At 37.7% G+C, this 24,222-nt stretch overlaps 1 protein-coding gene across 3 annotated transcripts in view; it reads right to left on the bottom strand.

The window, feature by feature from the left end:
- Positions 1 to 24,222, bottom strand: part of LOC124211912 (5-hydroxytryptamine receptor-like) — a 182,591-nt gene that overhangs the window by 14,770 nt on the left and 143,599 nt on the right. For 2 of the 3 annotated variants that reach the window (XM_046611443.2, XM_046611444.2), the window contains exons 4-5: positions 19,400 to 19,519; positions 18,695 to 18,818 (exon numbers count right to left, since the gene is read on the bottom strand). In XM_046611443.2, the coding sequence (XP_046467399.1) occupies positions 18,695 to 18,818; positions 19,400 to 19,519 (244 nt within the window). The remainder of the gene's footprint in view (positions 1 to 18,694; positions 18,819 to 19,399; positions 19,520 to 24,222) is intronic. The other variant, XM_046611446.2, reaches the window with a different exon arrangement.

The raw sequence follows: 24,222 nt of genomic DNA on the forward strand, positions 1-24,222 counted from the left end.
AATTTGAATTATTACCATCGTCTTAACATCTTGCCGGCTTCGATTTGTGGTGACACTGTTAATCAGGTTCCCATGAGATTGAATTTAAACAGAAATCACACAAATTACATTTCACCCTGTTTCCATCTCTCAACGACTTTTAGAGCAGACTGTACGTCATGAACGTCCTTAAGTGGTGCTCGGCGCATTAAACAGATTCGGTAATGGCTCCAGCCCTTGGGTCAAATTCTGATCAAGCAAAGATCGGCGGATCCGTCTAATCGTCCTTGGTTTGGCAAACGAGTACATTGGAATAGGGTCGCGACAATGATCCAATTTGACACAAAATACGAATCACAATTCCCGGAGCTTTTGAAAAGATATATTCAAATACAGCATCGGCCGAATAACTTAATGAAGAAGAATTTGTTTTTTATACGAGTAATACAAGATATTACATGTTAAAAAATTGATTTTTGTCACAAATTAATCACGTAAGCTTCTATTCGCATAAAATGTTAATTTATCTACTAGCGCATAAATATTTGCCCAACAACGATGCGTCCATTTTCATTTCTACAAATTTATTCAAGTGTCACTCAAATCCATTTGCTGCGACTAAGTGATTGCAGTTTGCACTTTCACATATCCACTTAAGTATCTAATTACCTGCAGCACTTTATATCTCGTGACTACTGTTCAAATCACTGCGCGTTTTTGCTAAAATGAGTTACACGCTGTGTATTCAACCGTTGGAGAAGAAAATGAAAGTGTAATGAAAAAACAATAAAGAGAGAAAAGGAGAAGAGAAAAAAAACGTCCAGCCAAGCGAAGACGATTATTTCTGGAAACTAAATTTTTTTTCTGAAATATCGCTTTAACGGTAATGTTGTAAAGCACTGAATAATCACGCTTGAATTTTATGTACAAAAAAAGAAGTAAAAATAAAATGAAGCGGTTAAGGCTGTACTGTAAAATACGGGAAAATTCATCCGCTATCACATAAAATGTGTTAATTACAAAACTGACGAGTTTTCTTCTCATCCTCGTAAATTTACGTTATATGCTTCGAGAAAAAAAAATCAATTAGTCTTATCCCCGGGATATAAAAGCTCGATATAAAATTTCAATAAAAATGAATATGCCATTATTGTAACATAGATTCGTGTAAAATTATTTTTCTGTTCAAATGCGGGGTGTGAACAAATTTTTTGAAAAAAAAAATGTTTTCCAATACCTGAAACCTAGTTTTCCCTGACATTTGCCCAGTTCTACTAAGTTTCTAAAACCAAAATCGTTCAAGCTCGTTAATTGAAGAAAAATATAACGTCCAAAAATATCGGTAAAAAAAATTTTGTTTTCTCGACGCTAAAAAAAAAAAAGTAAACCCGTTGCCTCAAAAAATGACTTTCTAATTCCGAAGATATTATAAATTTTTTCCACGACCAAATTAAAAATATCCCCTGACAATTCCAGGCTTTCAAAGTTTCTTCATACGTGTGACCACCTGTACGTATACACAATATAAACGAGGTCCTTGCAACTTATTCGTTAATCGTCGCCAATGAACCGGATTAAAAGAATAATTCCGATTTCTACAAGTGGTCGTAACCAAAGTGAAAAGATTCTTATCTACGTTATCCCATATATTACGTGTGTGATCCGCAGTCAGAGTGTCGAGCGAGTCGGAACGAACGCTGGGTTTTACTACTTGACACAAAACGAGCGAGCCTTAGTCTAGTACACTATACGGATACATTTTGCCCCTCGTTGGGGGGAAGGAAAGGAAAGGGAAGGGAAGGGTTGTCCGCCTTGCCTGGAACCGACACAAAGGTACGTTTCCTTTCCCCTTTCCCCTTTCCCCCTTCCGACCCCCAGCCCCTATTTCCTCGCCCCTGTTTTCTCCAGCCATTATAGAAGCGAATAGCGATAAACTAGATTTGATCTACGAGCTCGCCTCGCGGCTGCACCGTTTCTAAGTTTTACGTTTCTCGGTTGTTGTTTTCCTGCGGTATTTTTTGTTTTTTTTTCTCTCTCTCTCTCTCTCTCTCTTCCTTTTGGTCCATTTCTTTCCCCTCCCCTCTTCCACATCTTTTTTTCTCATCGTGATAATAATACCGATAGCGATTTATAAGGTACTTGCGGCGGCAAACTCTGTCAGGTTGTTGTATTTTATTTATCTATTTTTTTTTCTTCTTCTTTGTTTTTTTTTTTTTTTGCTTCGCTTCACTTTTCCGTGCGTCGTATTTTCTTACTTACGACCCCGGACACGTTGTACGTATTATACAGGTTGTAACTAACATCGTCGTATTTCTTCGCCTTGATAATTATATAGGGATCACGAAGCGGCGGACCGACGAAGTTTCGACGTAGAATTATGGCCTGCAACGTTGGAACAACGATTCGGGATGTATCGCCCTCGCGGAAGCGGTAAAGAAAAGTGTCCGAGCAAAAGAGAGTGAGAGAGAGAGAGAGGGAACGTAGTAAAAATGTACCATGCTGTTTAAGAAATAATTAGTTTGTATTATACGTACAAGGTTGATTGAAAGAAATTGACTGAAAAAATGTTACCTTGATTGGGAATAAAAACTTTTTAAAGTGTAATTTTTCATCAATCACTTGAATTGTTCCTTCGTGTTTTTTTTTTTTTTTTTTCTCTACTCAGCACCAAAAGTTTGTGGCTCGTTCAATTTTTCTTCATTACAGCTGACTTTGCTCGTAATTTAATTCTCGATAAATCACTAGCGGTGATTACAGTTGTATATAACTTGTCTTATAACCTGTTCTTGGTATTCGCGAGTTTATCACTTTCAATTTATCACAATAATTCTGCATAACACAATTTTTCAGCGAGTGACGAGTTCGAGGAATAAATCGTAAACGTGTATCTTTGTCACGTTTATAAAAGAGATAGAATAATTCGTTTACTCAAATGTCATCGACTGACGGTTGTTTTTTAATTGAAATCTTGAACTTCAGTCGGACTTGTCAAATCATTATATTATAAGATCGAGATTTGTAAAATAAAATTCTAATCACCCACGGAATTCAATTTTAGAACACTATAAACATAAAAAAAAAGAAAAATTCTTCACCACTCGAAAAGATTGTTCGTATATTTTGAAGCGAGGTCTAAATTTTATTTCAACGAGACAAAATTATAGTTGGATCTTTTTTTTCCCGTGAACTTGTAGCGAAAAATCCTTATCGCGACCTGCAGGTTTCAAATTTTCAATCACACGTCGTGTAAACTCCAACTCGGCAAGTTCAATCTTATTAGGACTTTGCCATTTAAGCTTAATTCCTGTGCCGGAGTTTTGCAGTTAAAAAATTTTACCCAGGTAGCCGAACTTCCGGTTGTTAGCTACATCTTAGTTCATCTTTCGCCGGTTCCATTATCTTATGCAAATTCCCACCCTCGCCGTAATTCCACCTTTCGTCGTAATTACGACACACGCTTTTAGAAGCGAAATTCCGATGCCCGTCAGATCGTGTTTTTTTCCCCGAGTATGTATATATATATATGCAAACCAACACGAACGCTGGGATAATTCTCAGACCGAAGAGTTAAGTTCGCGTCAGAATTTTCTTTTCTCGTTTTTTGATACCGTACATAATTCATCTCGCACATTAAACCGTAAGCTCGTTGTTGATCCAATATTAATTGGACCGAAAAAAAGTTTCCAGGTCGGCACTCCTCGGAAATTTTGGATTTACATGCAAATGAAAGCAAATTATGAAATGTCTGTATATACTTGTGTGCAGATGTCAGTATATATGTACTGTAACGTGGCAGTTAGAGTGCACGCTACAAGGAGCTCCCTTAACCCTTCAGGACATGGGTTATGAGATTTTCTCTCATGCTCAACGTAGATCTCAAATATCTTTTAAAATTCAAATGGAAAGACTACTTGAAAATTTTTGTATCTTCCTATAATTTAGTTTTCTAGATACACATTCACTAAAAACTGTTTTTTTTTAAATCAAAATTGCGAAAAAAAATAATTTTTTGGAGAACATGAGATTTTTTCTCATGGCCAGAGTATTAAAGGGTGAGAGATTTTAGCTTTCGTTTCTTTTCGGCCTAGTTCGGGTCGTTCCGTAGTATGCGTCCGCCATACTTGTTTACATGATACATATACCTAAAGAATAATTGTGCAATGTTGTGCTGTGTTATCTGCTTTTAAAAATGTAAAATTTATAATTTAATTGTTGATATTCATTAAATGAATATTATTGAAAGGTGTTAAATAAACGTAAGTCAATATTTTTGTTTTATATATAACCCTGACAAATACATTTTATGAGTACTTAGATCTAAGTTATTTTGCATTGTGAATATTTAATTGATATTACTTTAATAATAGATTTGAGCAATTATTTTACCTTAAAAAACATTGAAAATTATAAATAAATGATATTTTCTTAAGAAAGCTGTATTTAAAATATACTGAGCGCATGCGCAGAAGCCATGAGATTTTTTCTCATGGCCAGAGTAAATAATGGCAGTCAAAACACCCATGTCCTGAAGGGTTAACCTTAGACGGTACCCAAAATTAGCATTTTGGTGAAATTAATTACGGTAAGTCACACATCAGAAATTCCGCGAGGAGACAATTTAATTCCGAATGATCGAAGATTTTCAGTTCTGTGATTTCTGGCTTGGTGAAATTTCAGTACTTTGATCTTTGTTTCGGATTTTCGATATTCTTATTTTCGGAATTTTGGTCATTCTGATTTTCGGTTTTTCTGATTCCTTCCACCCACTCGTCAAGTAAACTATGCTGTGTGAGAGGTGCGGGTAAAAATCAGAATGGTCAGAATTCCGAACATAAATATATCGAAAACTCACAATCGCGAAAGAACAAATTGGTGAATCTTCATTAATCCAGAAATAAAGGAAATGGAATGTAAAAGTATCGAAATTTGAAGTTATAGAATTTAGAATACACAACTGGTGAAAATTCCGAAAGGCCGTTAGCGGAATGAGGCAAATGCGATTGCTCGCAAACACAAATAAATAACCTTCGGGTGGATCATAAAGTAGAATTTTCATCTATTCGAATTCATAAATGCGAAGGATCAAGAATCAGAACGGTTAGAACTTCGAGTAGTAATCTCACAGAAGGCTCGGAATACAGAATTGCGGTATATCAGAATCGTCGGAATTAAGAATCGCAATATGTGAGAAGAGTCGGGCACGTCGTTGGCCACGCTCTAAAGGCCTAACCCAACAGTTTTAACAACTCAAAGTTGTCCATTCGCGTTGCGTTCTTTCTTCGCTATTAAGTATTGAGTAAAGAATTTGTTCGATTCTGTATACAAAACGTTTTACAAGTCAAAATAGATTAGGTGGATAGACTCGGAATGTGAAATTCTGGTGTTAAGCCATCTATACGGTTACTTTCGGAATACCGATCTTTCTGAATCGTACGATTCTGAATAATGATCCTTCTGCATTATGGATATCTGTTTTCTGCCGTTTCTAGACGATGAAGTTCTAAATGTTATTTTTATAATATTTGGACATTTGAGGATATCAAACTTTCTACAAATTTATTCTCTGGAATATTGACTCTATACGTTATTAAATTCTGCATCTCTGAATTCTTGCATTAACGTTTTCTGAAGTAAGTGGATTCGGATAATATAGCCCTCTACTATAAATACATTTTAGGTAAGCTGTAGCTTCTTATCGGGCACTATTCGGGACTTAAAATTTCTAATAGTATCTGTTCTCTCATGTTTGTTATTCGTATTTGTTAAATTCGGAATTCTGGCCATTCCGATTTTCGGTTTTTCTGATTTCGTACCCCCACCCGCTGTGTGAGTATATATTAACTTTCGGAATTTCACTCCATCGAAACTTTATATTTCGGAACTTTGCTCTATCGTAACTTGAAGTTTCGACGATTCGAAACTTTGTTGTATCTTCAAAGTTTGATTTCTCCGCTTCAAGTTTCGTCGCCAAATCATTCGTAATTAGGCGCTTTCGTAACTCTTCAAATTCGTAACTTCAGCCCCGCCCCGAAATTCGGATCGCACGTTTTTTCTCAGAAACTTGAACCTTCTCGTAATCAAGTAACTCAAAGGTAGTACCTGTAAGATATCCGGAGAGCGTTCATCTCGTCCTCCGCGCACGACCGTCTCCCGGGTCCTGTTCATCTTTTTTTCTTTTTTACGCTCCCAACAATGCAACGAAACAAGGAATAGCTCTCTCGAGGACAGTTTCTACCTCGTGCTTCGGTAGCGCGAGCATTCTTCACCGAGATATTACCTATACATAGTTTAGCCGTGCCCCGAGTTTCGGTATTTAATACACGCATTTTATAATACGGAGGAATTATGAATATTCTCACGCGTTGCTTCCCTCGGCTGTGAAACTTTTAAAAACCACTTCAACCCTCTCGTCATTGTAATTACGGTTACATTTCCAGTCTTATTCTTCCTTCCATTCGTAAAGATCATTTTACACGCTCAGCTGATGGCTCAGTTTTTCATTGCGCTGATAAAAATGATTGTGAATTTTCCACCCATATCCCGTACGAAAGGTTGTTGATTTGCAAATTCGGTGGAATGACGTAACTTACTGCGTACTTGTCTTAAACTTGCAATGACAATTTTTGAGTTTTCTAAAATTTATAGGAAACGACACAACAAAAGTAATGTTAATTTACTAAATTGTGTCGTATATTGATTAAACGGTACATTTATGGTGAATTCGCTGTTCCGTATCCGAATAAAACTTCCAATAAAATGTAGGAAGTTTCACAGAAAAATTTTTAACACTCCGACAATGCGTCAAATTTTGGCCAGAAAAATTTCTAGGTACCAAGAGATTTCAGTGCAATGATTATCGTTAAAATGTCGTTAGAAATATATCGTTCTAATTACAAGAAAATATTTTACAAGCATGTAACTTTTTGATGCGATTATATTTGTCGATACTTTACCTTCTGGTTAACAGAAAGATTAAATCTATTAATTGTGTCCAGTTGATAACATTTTTCCAGATATCGTCACGATAGTTCATTTACATTTTTCACTCGGGACTGTATTTTGCGATTATTATGGTATAAAATGAGAATAATTGATAGTATGAGTATAATAGTAGCCTTAATAAAAAATTTCTCTGCGCGGATAACTGCGAGGTCTGGAAACTACAGGATAACTTCTTTAGCTGATTAATAACAACGGATTAAATTTGCCAACCAAGTGCAGAGATATTCAAGCTGACGTTTCATCGTCTCATTGCAGCTGCAGTCTCAAGGCAAGAGTATAGGTACATGATGGCGGAATCGTCTAATTGTTATAAGTTGGAAACAAACTTGATGCGCTGCAGTTTCAAAACTCGTTGTAACAGCTGAGACAAGTTTTGATTGGCTAAATCTTTTAATTACTGTGAAAAACTTTACTCCGAACAAGACGGTGACATTTCCGAAAGACATTTCTTCTTCGCTTGATTGTGTAACTTGGTGAACTGCAACCGTTTGTCAAGGTCATTAACAACTGAATTTTTTCACGATTGAATTGTTATAAATCGAGTGGTTAATCGCTTGTGAAATTTGGTGTACAGCGGTACGTGAATGTTTGGAAACTTTTGAAATACCATTAAAAATTTTGTACAATCTTTGACATTTTTCAAAATCCCTTGAGGTCATATCAAATCAATTGAAATCTTTTGAAATTTTTTGAAATCCTTGAAATCGTTGTAAGTTTTATTAAATCTTTAAAATCTTTTTCAATCTTTGAAATTTCATTAGTAACCTTGTGAAATTTTTTGAAATCCTTTGAAACTATTTGAATTTATTGAAATCATTATAAATTGTATGGAATCTTTGAAATTCTTTGAAACCATATGAAACCTATAAAATATTTTGAAATCCTTGAAATCCTCTGAAATCCGTGAAATCTTTTGAAATCATTTGAAATCTTCTGAAATCGTTAGAAATTTTGTGAAATCTGTGAAATATTTTGAAGTTGAAATCCTTTGAAATCGTTTAAAATCTTCTGAAATCATTAGAAATTTTATAAAATCTGTGAAGTCTTTTGAAATCCTTTAAAATCTTATAAAATCTTGAGATCTTGGAATCGGGTATACACGAAAATTATGATCGATTGAGCCCTCGGTACACGGAATCACGATCATGACTTGGAAGACCGTCTCGTCACCGCAATGATCTTCACCTCGCTCGTCATCTCGCTGTCGGTAATTTTTCCGCACCCTATACTTGGAAGTTCCTGAAACCGAGTGCGCTTCCGTAATGCGACGACGGCGTCGTGACGTCGTGAAGAAAATGCAGACTCGTTGTCGCGCCGAATATGCAGGTAATTTATCAGTTCGCGTGGTTCTCGGCAGGCACATTGCATGCGTGTTAGAAAGCGCTCAATCCGAAGTTTCGAGAGAGCGTCTTATCTCAGCTCGGGGGTAAGTGAAATGGAATAGGAAAATTAATGGGGTACGTAGATCTTCGAGTCGCAGGGTGCAACGGCCTGTTAGAGGTGCAATTCGCTGTCGCGATATCCTACCTTAAGCAGACATTACAGTCCAAGTCAAATTTCAGTTAAAGTCAATTCGCTCTTCGTCGGAGGAATATTTTTTTTTCAACGGAGCGAAATCATTCGCTTCGTACTCTCAACATATGGACAAAAATCTATGGACGAACTTTGGCTGTCGATATATTTTGAGATAAAGGTACTATACCAACAGATCCAAACGATCATCGGTCGCACTACCGAACTAGAATTTATAAAATTCCCAAGTTTTTTCACGCATGACGAAGAAGAGTGACACGAAAAACGAACACGTAAGTGACGAAGCGAATTTTCGACGATTTTTCCCTTACTTATTCATTTCTTCTTCTTTGCAACGATAAGTAGAACGGTTAGGATCGTGCCGAACAAAGTGAAATCGGAAATGTTGCAGTTCTCGGTCGTATTGACGAGTCTTCCGTACCGAACTCGCATCGCGGTTGCGCTGCACGATACCAGGCAGATAAACGAGTGGAAAGGGAGGAGAAAGGGGTTGGCGAACAACATGAAAAAGGAATGAATTTTCACCCGACTGGACCGTTTTCCCCGTATTCCTCATCGCCCGTGCTTCTGTTACACCGGTTTCGTACGTAAACGTGAATGCACAGACGCTTGGAAATAGGAAACGAACTTAGCCGAGCATCGTGCACCGCATATAATATACGTTGGTATACATGCAGGGTAGTTTTATCGCAAAACGATACGTGTACGCGATCCGTGGGCGCAATTAATTCACCGAGATCTCCGCGTTGGCTCGTTGTATAAATCTCGACGTGTATAATTTCTCGGGGGGCGGGGAAATTTTACCCGGAATTTTACCGCGTTCGCAAAACCGTATCGTTGGAATGAACCCAATTAAAGTTACGCTGCAGCCACGCTGATTGTCGGATTCGTTACGAGATGTGATATTTTTTAAATCACATCATTTGTCATTCCGCGAGCGGATTTTCTGCTTCAGACATTGAGATATGTACCGAAAATTTATACTTCGAAGGAATATTACCCGAGAATTGTGCAAGCGACGTTTCATGCCAATTCCATCAATTTTCACATTTTCGTAATTAATTTTGTTGAACATTTTTAGACAATGATAGCGTATCTGTATTGTTAACCTCTATCAATTATTTATTCATCAGCTCACTCTTGGGTTACAAATAATAATCGATCTCAAATTCTTAAAGAGTTTTACATTTTTTTTTTCAAATTCACGACAAATTATCAAGAATTTTAGCGAAACTACGAAAATAATATCGGATTGGTTTTTCGCTTTATGCAAAACCGACTACAACGAAATATTTGGCATTTTTGAAAAAGTTTTTGGCGCAGAAGAAAAGAAAAAAAATGAATTTCGTGCTTTACATATGATTTCATTAGGTTTGATACAGTTGAAATTATTTTATAGTTCGATTCAAAATTTTCTAACCTTTGAATCTTTGATTTCTGTTAATACGAAATTTTCAGAATACTGAAGAAAAGAATTTCGTTACAGGACAGATTTTAAAACGATCACCGTGGATTGTAAATTTTTTTTAAAGGTGGTAATACGAAATTTTTCCAACGTTTACAACTCGAGAAATTAATCAGCTTGACAGTCGTTTTTTTTTTTCTAGTTCCTCTACTAACTCATAAAATATGCAACGTCACGGATAAGATTGATTAATACTTTCCTATGTACTGAGAATCAACCGAATAAAAACTGTATAGCCTGAAACTGTTCGCAGCTGCTACAGCATCGATAAAATCGTCGCATCCAGCTTTTGAGAAACGAGGGAATGGAAAACATCTCCTAGACATCCGATTCACTGACCTTATCACCACGCGTCCAGAGTTGCATAAGATGCATGTGTACGAAATACATATATTTATGGATCCGGTATCCAAGTTGAAAAGTTATTGGATTTTATCCGGGCGAAAATTTAGCTATAGCAAAAATTTCTCTCATCGTCGGCTGGGAGAAGAAGCATTGGAAATATGAAATTGCTTCTGTGGTGTAAAACGGCTTGCGGATGTTCGCTACTTCGGAAAGCTCTCATCTATTTTTTTATTCGTTTCATTCAACTTTTTCCACATCGTATACCCGAATCGAAAATCCAATATACCTGCAGGAATACTCAAGTTTTCATACATGCGCTATAAAAATACGCTACAGCGTTTAACAGTTCGCATAAGATTGTATTTTCGTAAAAAAATTTGCAGAAAGGGTTACCGATTATTATAACTCTGACGCTCTTCAACCATAAAGTGCGAAGCTTATTTGTAACTGACGTAAGTTGTTCCGGAAAAAAAACCTTCAAACTTTTAAATCAACAATTTCCTCTTTCAGTTGAACCCTTTCACTTAGATCCAATTTTTGGATATTTAGAGAATTTTGCAACATATTTCTTTGCGGTTTATTGCTATTTTTTTCATAGTATACTAATAGTTATTCAATACTCGAAAGTCATTATTGCGATATGATGTAAATTATCATTGTTAGAAACAAGATGATTGAAGAAAATCGTGCAAATTGAAGGATTAATTCATTTCCGAAAAAGTTACCCCCGAACTCGTATACACGTTTTGCATACATTGTGAGTTTTTGGGGTCGCTGATTACGAATCTGAAATCAGATTTTGAAAATTTTATGTGACGCGAATCCAATCAGCGACCTCGAAAACTCCCGCATAGAATTTTTTGACCAAATTCGATCAAATTTGAAAGTTTCTTCCGTCATTTTGAATTTCTGAAATCTGATTTCAGATTCGTAATCAGCGATCTCTGAAAACCAGAGAATGCTGTCTTGTCATTAAAGTTGATTCAGCACAACGATGTGTAACTCAAGAGTTTAAGGTGACATCGTATAAAGTTCAACTTTATTTAACATTCTTTACTTCAACCGTTTATAAACCTCGATGTTATCGTACAAATCGTGTCTCGAAACCTTTTCGAATTTTAACCAACCAACTTTTGATCCACCTCTGAAGCGTATCGAAACTCGGAATTAACGTACGATTCGAATGTCTGAGAAATTTCAAACTGCACGCTTCGCGATCCGATGAGAATGGTGGAAGAATCGCCGGAGTTTTACGTTTGCGAAAGTGCATCGTGGTGGTGCACCATTCTCATCGTAGGTACGCATCGTGATCCGCTCGACGTTATTCCAACATCCGGCGCAATCTCCTCGACGATATTAAAGTGCGGCCAGTGTTCGTTTCTTCGATGTTTCGCGGTGCAATGCCGAGGCATGAATGACAGACCGGATATTGTGTTTCCATTTCATCCCTCGTACCGCGTATTCCCAAAGATTTCCTGGGAGAAGGACCGAGGCACCTTCCATTCCTCCGAACTTATACATTCATCTCTGGAATTATTGCACACAGGATACGTCGAATTGCTCCGTGTGCGCGCACCGTGAGCTTATAAGCTTCTCGAGGCAACGCGTCGTGCCGCTTCCTACGTACGAAAGCACTTTATATACGCCTGTCAAAATCATAACTGCGTATATTCAAATGCCGGCAGACTTCCGCCCGCTGCAGTTACGGCCTTGCGTTCTACATCCTCAATGTATACTTTTGCATTGTACTCGAGCCTTCCGCATTTTTCTCGAAACCTTTTTCACCCTTTCGTTTTCTCGATTCGTGCACGATATTCCCAAACTCTTTGAAAAAGCGATATGACGTCTTTACGAAATCGGGAATAAAATATCGGGTTGAACAAAAAGAGGGTAGAAAAAAAAAATTTCTCCTACACGGTATTCAATTTTTTCACTTCTTTCTCACGAGTCGCAACTGTAGGTATGAAAAATGATCGAACAAAGTCAAAACTGGTGTTATGCGTAGAAATAAGAAATTATTTTTTTCTCAAAGTCTGATAAATTGGAAGGTTATATATTTTATAAATAACGACGTTTAATCACATCGTCGAGAACAGCCGACGAAACGATTCAAAGTCGGTGAAAACGTTACAATATAACTTTGAAACCTTTTTTTTTTTTTGTTCATTGTAAAAATGTGTTGCAGAATAATGAACAACGAAGCTCAATATTAAGGAGATAATTGTCACGCACAGAGACAGGAAATTTAAAAAAAAAAAAAAACCTCCGAACGCCTCAATAAATTACGTTCCGACAGTGAGGCAGGCGCGCGAGGTTTTCGAAAGCTAGTTCCTTGGGTTGGTAAAAAGTTCACAACAGCTGTGAGAGGGGATGGAAATAAGTAGCCGGTAGTTAATTATAATTTATGAACCTAGGAAGGACTTTATTACGAGGCGATCTTAACACGGCTCTTTTCTAAATCCCTTCTGCACCAGCAGGGCGAATCGCGTGTACCTGGTATTGTTTTCTCAGGTCGTTTTGCGACTCGCTTAAAAAGGGAACTCAGCACAGGCTTCTCAGTGTAAGGTATTTTTGCCGTTAAAATTAACTGCCCGGCAGGGAAAAAGGAAAGGGAGGGAGTGTTGCTCTGTCGCGAGCCGGTTTAATTACCCGTACAAATTTACAGCCTATATTGATAAGCCTCTCTGCCTCGAGTCTTGTAATCAGCCCGATGCTTTCACGTCGTCGGATTCGAAAAACAAAGCAGTTTCAGCCTAAAATACGACTTTGTCACTTTAACGCCCGTATGAATTAACCATCATTCGGCTCAGTTTATACATTCATGGATAATTGCTCGTTTCTACGCGTGTAACAACTGTTGAAGAATGAAAACAGTTGGTTGCAGGAATGAAAAAAAATTAAATATTTTTTTTCGACTCTACAGAAACCGACAATAAATTTATACACGGAGAATTCCATGGGAACTCGACCGACGTCCGATCCTAACAATTTCTGATTTTGTTTAAAAATTTTTCTGCAATTGTCCCAACTAACAAACAATATCCTACATCTCTTCAGATTTTTTATTCAACTGCTCAATTGCTTATAAATATTTTAAGTTATTTTGAAAGAAAACTTTTGAAAAATTCTCAACAAATTCTCAGACTGTATTTTCTATTTCAATCATTTCAAAACCGGGCCCACAATGATACAACTTTTTCCACTTTTTTCAGCACTTTGAATTTTTTTGCCCGACTAAAACATTGTTTCAACGGCCTGAAAATTCTTGAAAATTTCTCAAGACTTCTATTTTTTGCTTAAAATATTTCTAGACCGGTTTCATTGCGAAGCGATGTTTGCCGTTATTATTTATCAAATTCAATTTTTATATCAAATTCGCAATGAAACTGGTCTAGAAATGTTTGGAAAAGAAATTGCAGTTTTTGACAATTTGTCGATAATTTTGAAAAAGGTCCTTTGAAAAAATCAGTTAATAAAAAGTCTAAAAAAATTCAGAGTGCCGTTTTATGGAGTTGGAACAATTGTAGAAAAATATTTGAACAAAATCAAAAATGTTAAGCGGTAGACGTCGATTCGGATCACATGGAATTCCCAATTTGTATGTGTTTAATTGTTCGTCAGGTCGTATGATTATTAATTCATAGGTCTTGCGCAAATTCATTTCCCTCAAAACTGCACCCAAGTATTTTCACCAATCTTTCAAGTCACCGTAAACTCTGATCCTGGTAGTAAACGTAAAAGTAACAACATTGCATCAAATTAGACAAGATATGTACAACGTATCACGAAAGGTGAAATAATTACCACCGTTTTATAGTCGAAGGTTATAAATCTTCTTCAATATTCAATCACAGAGCCGTATATTCTACATTTACAACCGTACCATTAAATTGTCTCGCTTATCCACCCGAGTGTCCATAATTTTTAATAAAAAATTGATTAGCCGATAGAAAACGACTTTTTTTACAGAATTAAACGCCGCTGCATTCCGCGTTGCAACAATTCACGTTTGTAATACCAAAGTGTCACGAAAAAAGGAAGAACCGCACTTCATCCTGCGGGAATGAAAATTCCAAACGCATTACTCTTGCGTGAAATAACAGAACCTTGCCACCTTCGATGAAGGTTTTAGACACGGAAGAATAACAATCGCAAACTTGCAGCTAGTGTTTGACTAAAACATATCGATATACGGTGCGCGGTGCAACTTGGTGGAATGCATGAATATCGGGATCGGCGTGCACGATATTGCACTGAAAGCGATATGCATTGTGCGCAATGCGCTGCATGCATGCCGCGAGCTAAAGTGAAATTCTAAAGTGCATAATTATCGATCATGCGGGTATATACGTAGGCCTGAATACGTACACGTGAACCTAAGGATGTGTGCGGTGCATTAGGTACGCGCTGAGAATAGTTTCAGAGTTCGCTCCATTGTCAACAATCGCTGCACACGTGGCAAGGTGTTCCATTTCACGTTCCTTCATGTACCGCATACGTATACTTGTTATATGTATGCGTATTTATCCGTTTACAAAACAATTTTCCAGCTATAGATGCGAATACGCTTTGTAGTTGTACGTATATACGGGGTAGTCAAAGTGAACGTGAACAAGATTTGACCCTCACCGAATTCGTCGCCGATTTATTTCCCACTTTTGCTCACCTAAACATACGTTGCCTAATTTTTTCACATTTTTTCAACCTGCCGTTTAGGAGGAGGTATCATGGATCTCATATTTTACAACTTGAAAACCGTACGCTGAGAGAAATCACTAAAACTATTTACATTTTTTACCACGATCGAAAAATATAGTTCTAGGTAGAAAATGAAAATATTTAGTAGTACTTTCAACAATATTCAAAGTTTTTTTTAACGATATCTGTTTTACTGAATTTTTCTAGTTACAGCTGTAACAAATGAAACATTCTCAGTATGCATTTGGAAAAAAAGTTATAAGAAGGAAAAAATCTGTTCTTCAAAATGTGCTTTTTTCTGAACTTTACAATTTTCTTCTGAGGGTCTTAGGTAAGCGTTTCAATGAAAAACGCACAAAAATCGATTTTTCTCTAGTACTGCGTTTTTGAAAAATCTTACACTTTTTATGAATTTTTTTTGATTGAAGATAAAACTTTTTTGTATTTAACTCAAAATGGACCCAGCTGTCGTTTGGAAGCTATTGATATACGCTTCTTTTTGCGCATCAATGTAAAAGTTTCAAATCTTCCAAACTTGCCTCATCCTTTTCACCGTCAACTGTTACAAAAAAAAACTTTGAAAAACATTCTTCATCGTTTGATCCATAATTTGACGGAATTTCCAAACAATTTATTACCCTTTTTCTATCTCCAGTGGGCCAAATATAAACAGTGTCCGGATTTCGTACCGATTTTTTAACTCTAAGGCGTTCAAAGATTTAGAGATTTGGTTCTTAATACTGAAAAAAAAAAAAAAATAATAATAAATCATCAATTTCTCACAGTATAAATAAATTAAGCCGCTTCGAATCGTGAAATCCGCGATACCTTTTTTCTTCATTTGATTTAGTTTGACTTTTTTCACTTAGCAGTGTTGAATATGGCTTCAATGATTCGTTTTATAAGAAATGGTTAATAAATCTTTGCTTTATCACGTTTTTGTTTCAACACTTCCCCCCAGCGTAGGTCGAAACAGTCCTCAAGGTGTTGGTTACCTTGAAATGTATCCGAGGGTTTTTCATCCGCCAGAGAAAACTGAGCCAGTCTATCCAGCACGCCTGACTCTCTAAGTCCATTGTTGTAGTCTTTCAGGACCTCTCCAATTTTCTTTTTCCTCTTATTCTTCTACGTGCTGTGTTTTCTTTTCCTTTTCTCTTCTTCTTCTTCTTCTTCTTCCGAACGGAGCATGTTCAGGTTAATCCTAAGGCTTAGATCCAAGCCCACCGCTGCATAAGATTCATTGATCTTTTCTGTCCGGGCAACTACAATAGGCTCCGAGTTTTCGATAAGCAAACTTTAATTTTCTGATACTCCGACGGTTCATCCGGGCGAATAAGAACGAAGATTGGATCAGCGCTGTCTATTTGGCTGTATATAAATTACCTCAACGTCTATATTTCAACGATTATCATGGAAATACGTCAGAAATGCAACGAACCAACTTACTGAGAAAACGATACCATAAATTGGTCTAAGAAAATTGAAAACCTATCCATCGATGGTGAGTAACGATTGCGAATTGGTTTCGGAAAGATGAACAAGTCTCGTAGAACAAAAACTTACAAGACCGATGTCTACAAGGTGTCGAATCTTTGCCGAACGGTCATCGAACGAAGTCCGCGTAGAGATGACACGATAAATAAATCATTTTTCCGTAAAACGTAATAAAGAGTTTCGTCGTTCGAAGATAGTAACGAACCCTGAAATGTCTCATTCGGAATTGTTCGGGACGTCGTGACAGAAATGACTCTTAAATTTGTGTGGATAGGTAAATAAGAGTCTGGTACCGTCGTCACCGAGAATAAGGTTCGAATCCTCGACAGATTTTCGGTCTGTCTGTCTGTCTGTCTGGTCGGAAACAGATAATGGCAACGGTTGCCGGGGATTCGTCGGCAAGGATGAGGACAAGGACGAGGGTGAGAATCGGGCTGATTGACGGTAATTGAAGTGCGGTTGGAAGCGTCCGCAGGTTACCCGTCATATTACGAATCCATTCGTCGATTGCGCGCCGAGTTGCTTTGTGACGGACAATGTGAGAAAGAGGTGAAGTGGGTATACACGCGAGGTTGTAATAAAAGAAGGCATTCCAAGGGGCGAGTTGTGGCTATTGGATGGCTCGAGTATCGGCGTTTCGGAAAACCGTTCAACGAACCGATCAAACAACTGGAAAGAAACACCGACGTTGCAACGTCACAATTGTAACGCACAATAGATTGTAGAGGAATGAAGATGCGGAAGAAGAGAAAGAAAGAAAGAAAGAAAGAAAGAAAGAAACGAGCCGACATCCGACCTTCGGAACTTTAATATCCATGTTCTTCAATGGACGACGCACGTTTTCAAGGAATGCTTTAAAGATGTTTTCGACATCCGGTGTCTTCTGATAGTCAGATTTCGGATGCTTTGAAATTTTTACTTGTTCTATGCATTTCTTGGTGACTTATCCGGACAACTATCCAACGACTATCCAAAAGATGGTTGTGAATTTAATCACCTTTCACACTTTCGAACACTTTCAAACTACTTGAGGTACCTATTCCTTGAACGTCCCCGAATATTTGACAATTTACTGAATTTGAAGCCAAGTTGTCGAACATTTATCCAAACGTTACGACTTTAAAAATCGTTAAATTTATACAACACTTTATGGAGATGATGTACTGGCCACACTTCTAGGTGTCTAATAATTTATGTACTGAATGATTTTAGATTTCTGATACAAACTGTCCTACACGTGTGAAAAATTCTGAAGTAACAGCGATAAAAACAGAGAGCCACCGAATGTCGCAATCTCTATTTTTAGGAGTTGAGTTCAGCAACACAATTCATGAGAAATTTTTTATTCCAGCTTGTCGCTATATAGGCCTATTAATTGATTACGACTTATTTTTATCAAGAGCCAGTCTAATTTACGAGTGATTAAGAAGGAATACCTTAACCCTTTGAGTCATAGTGCTAAGTATTATTACCACCTATTTTTTATCCATTTTTTGTTTCTTCAGAAGATTTTTCAGCATATTTTTTTAATGTTTTCTGCTATTTCTGATAGTATGATGTTAGATTTTCAATGCTAGAATATAATTATTACGACAGAATGTATAATTATTATCGTTAGAAAGAAATTGATTGAAAAAAATCGCGATAATTGAAGGAATAATTCACTTCCGAGAACACGTAAACTATGTTTTTCGAGTTGCTGATTACGAATCTGAAATGGGATGTTCAAAATATTCAATATGGCCGACGAAAATTTCAAATTCGATCGAATCCAGAGAAAAAAAATTTGACAATTGGTTTGTGGGGTCGCTGATTACGAATTTGAAATCAGAATTCGAAAATTCAGTACGTCGAATCCAATCAGCGACCCCGAAGATCCCAGCATCGAGTTTTTTTTTCAACCAGATTCGACCAAATTCAAAATTCTCGTCCGCTATATTGCATCCGCCATCTTGAATATTAAAAATTTGATTACTTAGATTTGATATTGACTAAAAGACGCGTCTTGTGGATATAATACGTCGCTGTATTATAGTTTTTGGGATGATTTTCTAAATTCCAGTGTATACCCAATAAATCGCGAGTTGTCTGATCTCCCACCAATTAACTTGTATAGTTTATTCGACTCTCATGCAATCGGCTCGAACGCAACGATTAAATAAAAAAGCGTCCACTAACCTGTCCAAGGCGATAGCGACGAGATGTAAGATCGAGGCAGTGCAGCATAAGACGTCGCTGCTGGTCCACATGTCGCATAGTTCCGGGCCAAGTGCCCACTCGTGTGATACCTCGTACACGGCTCCTGTCAACAATTCTGCACTAAAACAACCCTGGCGAAACATCGCCGACGAAGAGGAGAAAAATAAATTCAAGTCTCTAAATCCCTCCGTCTGCGGGCATATAATCGTACACCATGTACGTACGTGCATATGTTATATTATAAATACGTGTATACCTACGTTATACAAGTACAATGCGTTTTAAACCGATCGCAGCGAAATCCGTGATCCAGGGGTTTGAACCCACCGGCGCGGATATCCGTCGCGTTTGTTGAAAATCGAAGTTTTTTTGCCGGTTAAACTCTGCACGCGAAATATTCGTACAATGTTGGAATTACGGAGAAAAATTTATAACACGTATCGCGGCGTGGATTCGTTCGGAGCAGGTTTTAATCTTCGGCACTAATACGTAACGCTATCGTCCACTACGTAGTTTATAATATCTATCGAACGTACTCTGGTAGGATCAATTTATTCTATCTGATTATTTACTTTGCACCGGTGCAATACCGTGAAAAAAGGATCGCGTACAATTTTAATACCGTTTAGTTGATATTCGGTTTCGTTCGAGTGAATCGGGACTGCGTTGAGGGGCCCAACTTACCCAAAGGCATGACGAGGCAGGCAACCAGAAGATCGGCAACTGCGAGGGAGAGAATCAAGTAATTCGCAACGCTTTGGAGATTTCGTTCGAGGAGAATCGCCGCAATGACGAAAACGTTTCCTGCAACAAACAACGTCGAGAGCGAAAATTATTTCAACAATTCGTGAATTACTGGGTCAGTTTCATTTCTGTAATACACGATTCTCAGGTCATAGCGTTGATGAAAAGGTGAAATTTTTACATTCATATTATCAAATTTAAATAAATCCGCCATATTTTAATTCTAGTAGAAATTTCATTACGTAATTACTACGTGTATAATATCACGAATGGAAATACCGTATCCAGCTTATTACTATTTCTATTCTAACGTAACGATTCGTACCGAATTCGGTTTAAATCTACTTTTGTTGACAGATTTATTCCACTCCCAGCTTCAGACGGATCCATCCGATCAACCCAACAGCCAGTGATTGAATGAGCTCTACTAGCTACTCACCGTTTCAGTCATAACAAAGAAGAACGAGAACAGAAATCTCTACAGTATTTACAATCTCTAATCCGGATTACGGGTCGGAGAAGGAGATCGGATGTTATTGTCTCCAATCAAGAGCGTGTATTTATACTTGAGCGCTGTTCAAACTTGGGGATAATTACTCTCAACCGCAAACTGACTCAACTTAATTGTCATTCAAATTCAAAGAGGCGTGTTTTATATACTTTTCATAGATACCGGGCTTAAAAAAGCCACTTCGGAGCCTGCAGATAGGCAACTGAGCGTTACAATTTCGTTACAAAGACGCAAATTGTAACTTCGGTTGCCTATCCGCAGGCGGCGAGGCTTCTTGTTTCCGCGTTTAACCCTTTTTCCCACCTTTTTACCAGTTTTTTATTTAATAAACTACTTTTTTGATATCAACCGCCGAGTTTTTAGGTTTCACACGATCTCTGAAATATTTCCACGTCTAAGAAAAAAAGAACAAACATGTACCAAATTAATTTATTTATTTATTTATTGCAAAAGTAGCACATGTAAACAAAAAAAGATTTTCTGCTAACCTACTATGAAAATTTGAACACCGATCAGCAGCCTTAGAAGCCATCCATACTACGATTTATCGAAACCAAATAACTTTTTCACTTTACGTCCGCCATATTGGATCCGCCATTTTGCATTTTCGAATCTTAAGCTCATATTCGTTATCAGTGACACGAAAATCTATGCAACATGTAGTTTTATCAAAAATCAAATAACTTTTATCGAATTCAGATATTATTCGAATTGTTGTTGGTAAATATTTATCGGAGAAGACGTGATCACACGTATGTAATAATTGCGAATGCTGCATGAGAATAAGTGCAAAATCTATGGACGATCAATAAACTCTTCACATCGTATACAAAACAGTCATGTCAATTGCGTTGAAAATGGAAATTAAAATAAACAAAAACGTATATTCAAACGTGAAATGATTCAGATTTATTTTCATTTCCCAAAATCGAAACAATCGCCTACCCATATTACAGATTTTTATGAACGTCCCACCCTCAGGAATGCGAGAGCGGGAAATCAGGGAGAGTCTGCAGTGCAAGACGAAATGTGACGTCTGAGACTTGGGCCGAAGCTAAGGGTAAGGAACATTTGCATGGCAACCATTTTTTTGGACGTTTTACTTGGCTTTGCAAACCGTTGATGCAGGTCGAGGGTTTAAGGGCTGGGGATTTTCAAGGAGAAAACGATGCAATATTGACGCGACGTTTCCGTTAAGGGTCGGCAAGGGTGACCCGAAACAAAACATGAAAGACAAAAGACGCGGAACAAGAGGTTTTAGAACTTTCATCGTGGGTCCAACGAGTGAAGCGGCCGGAGCAACGAGCTTTTGTGACGAGCAAAGCTTCCTTTCCGCTGAAAGTCAAAAAGGTCTTGATCTTCCCCCCCCCCCAACCCCATTGTACTCGGGACTTACGACCTGCTACGGACTTTTATTATCTTCCTTATGCAAATTCATTTTTTATATATTTTTCGGCTTAGTACCGTTCAATTTTTACCCAATTCTTCCGGGGTTTCGTAAAAAAGTAGGAGGCATGCATTTTACGCTATGCTGTAAGGGGAGTAAAGAAAACGAATGAGAGAAAAGTCGTTTGACAACTGCAATACAAGAAGAAAACAAAACTCGTTCAAGAAAGCGACACATGTGTATATTTCCCGAAGATGATGTCAAAATTAACAGCAAAAAACTCTCATTTCATTTTTCTTTTCATCAGAACACTAGTTGAATTGATTTTGTCGAATAAAAAATGTCAACCCCTTGATTTCCTGAACTGAAACAGTAAACGTATTTTAGTCCTTCTCGAACTTGAAAAAAAAAAGAAAAAATTCATCGCATAACGTAGATCGCCTTTCGTAATGAGACCAGAAACGTCCTTTCTCTCGGTAGGATATCAACATTCGAATTTTTTCACCTCGCAAAAAGCTAAAGCTCGCGGCAAGTTCTATGTCGGCATTTACCAGCGACATCCCATATTACATAAATTGTCTCGGTGAGGACAAAACAGGCTTCTCTTTTCGTCAACGATTTGTAAAAGCAGCTATTATTCTCTGGCTTCTTCCGGAGCTTATTGTTCGACACAAGCGCGCTTACCACGGAATTTCTTCGAACTATTCGCTCGATTGTAGCTGCCAGGGTTACCAACCACTGGGAGCCACCTTTCCCGTGTCAAATAACGTCCATAGCTCATCAGCCTTTGACTCACTTACAGATTAACCAATCTCAGAACCGAGCTTTGATATTCAACATCCTTTACTGGGTGTGATAGCTTACAATCAGTAACGCAGAGCTGATAAAATGACTCATCCAGGCTTCGGACTGTCCGTAAAATGGATCAGTCAGGCCTCTGATGTTTGTTTCCCTTCGTCTTCGCTGTTTTTTTTTTTTTTTTTTTTTACGTCAAATGCGCAAAATTCATCAAGTTTACAATTGAGACACTTTGTAGGTGGTAAGTTTTCGGATAGCAAATTCAACGGTAACTTTTGTCCCCTAAACATCTCCAACAGCTGTGGAATTTTTCCAGATTTTGTACGACGAGAATTGTAACGCAAGGAGCTTTTCGAAAAACATCACTTTCTGACGTTATTTTGAACAATATCTGGACATGTATGGAACGTAATTATACCGATTGAAGCCGAGTGAAAACCACTTGTTTTATGGATTTTTATTATAAGTCCAAATTCTAAGCAAATCGAAAAAGTCTGGAGTTTCACTGACGTGTCTTCTTAATAATTGGCTCGAGAGAAACTTGTAAGCACTGTTTCGCGATGACCTTAGAAACAAACTCCTTAGTTTTTGAATGATTTTTGTTTTAGTAGAAACGGCCGTGTCATTAGATATTTTTTGAATTATTATATTCGTAATCTACAAAGATATTTTAAAAAATACCAGAATAGAAAATACTTTTAAATCTTTTCAAAATTCTTCAAAATCTAGAAACATTGCTTCTATTCCACTTTACAATGACTCGTTTCAATCAGTAAATTATTTTCTAAAAATTCATTGAAACACTTTGCTTTTATCATGTTAACACCGTCAATTTTCAATCCTTCAAAATTTCTGCACCAATACTGATTGTGATCAACAAATGGCGATACCGAATTGACTACAACTGAATAAGAAAGAATCTGTTTCACTGTTTTCGCAGATCATTTCGCGGTAAAATTGATAAAAAGTATCGAGTTTATCGAATCAATGTCCTTAAAATTGCGCAGGTTTAACTTTTCAAAAATTTACCCCACAGCGTTTTTCTTTCACGATCATTTTAGGTATTACTATCATCCGCACACGTATACATATACAGAGTGAATTTCTAACGACTAAACGGTCCGTCATCTGTTAAAATTTAATGCGCATGCGCGAGCAGTTGTTTGTCAGGTCGACCAACCGTCGTGAACTTGACCTGAAAAATGTTGACAGTTCTCACCAGCGGTTGTGTTCAGCAACGACAGCTGTCAAATTTTTTGAGATTGGATACACGGCGGCGAACTGTTGTCTAAATTTACGACGGTTGGTAACCCTGGTAAAGTAAATTGCGAATAACGAATTCTAGCTCACGCGCATTAAATTTTATCAGACGACGGACCGTTCGGTAGTTAGAAATTCACCCTGTATACGTACACGAGTTATGTATCCTGAACACGGTTGCGCACGGTTTTGCCCCATGGGTAGGTACAAGTTATAATCATTACCGAGACGGTTTCTGGGTTTACTTTTTTCTAGCCCATCCTCGTTCCATCCTGCTGACAGAGAACGTCGCGTCCGTTACACGCGACCGGATGAGAGAGAACGGTATTAAGTATACGTGGTGGAAACAGTGAGTAATTCCAGAGGCTCCTCGGGAAAGGTCCGATTCCCCGAGGGTTCTACCGGTGCATGTTACAAACTTACAAGCTTCCGTATGGGTGGGTCCTATGAAACGGGTGTGAGTGTGATTTGTCATGGGTTGGGTGTTTCCATTTCCTTGACAAAGCCGCGAGCTGCGGATGCTTCTGGTTCTTTGGCCAGCTTTCAAGCTCTCGAGTTCACGCGGCGTTTGAATCTTTGCTTGGGAAAATTTCTCTCCCGCATGTAATAAGGGTGCTGTTTATTCGACCGAAGAAAACGTGGTGCGTTTCCAGAGAAATCGGGGTTTGTTTCACGCAAGTGCTTCTCCTGATTACAATCCACGCCTCTTATACCGGGACAATCGCTCCAAACTTGAAAATCAACCGCGCATGCGCCAAATAATTCAATCTCATTAGTCGCCGAAATCTTCCCGCAGCGATATTTCAG

Source organism: Neodiprion pinetum, chromosome 2 (assembly GCF_021155775.2).
Source record: "Neodiprion pinetum isolate iyNeoPine1 chromosome 2, iyNeoPine1.2, whole genome shotgun sequence".
Lineage (NCBI taxonomy): Eukaryota > Metazoa > Arthropoda > Insecta > Hymenoptera > Diprionidae > Neodiprion > Neodiprion pinetum.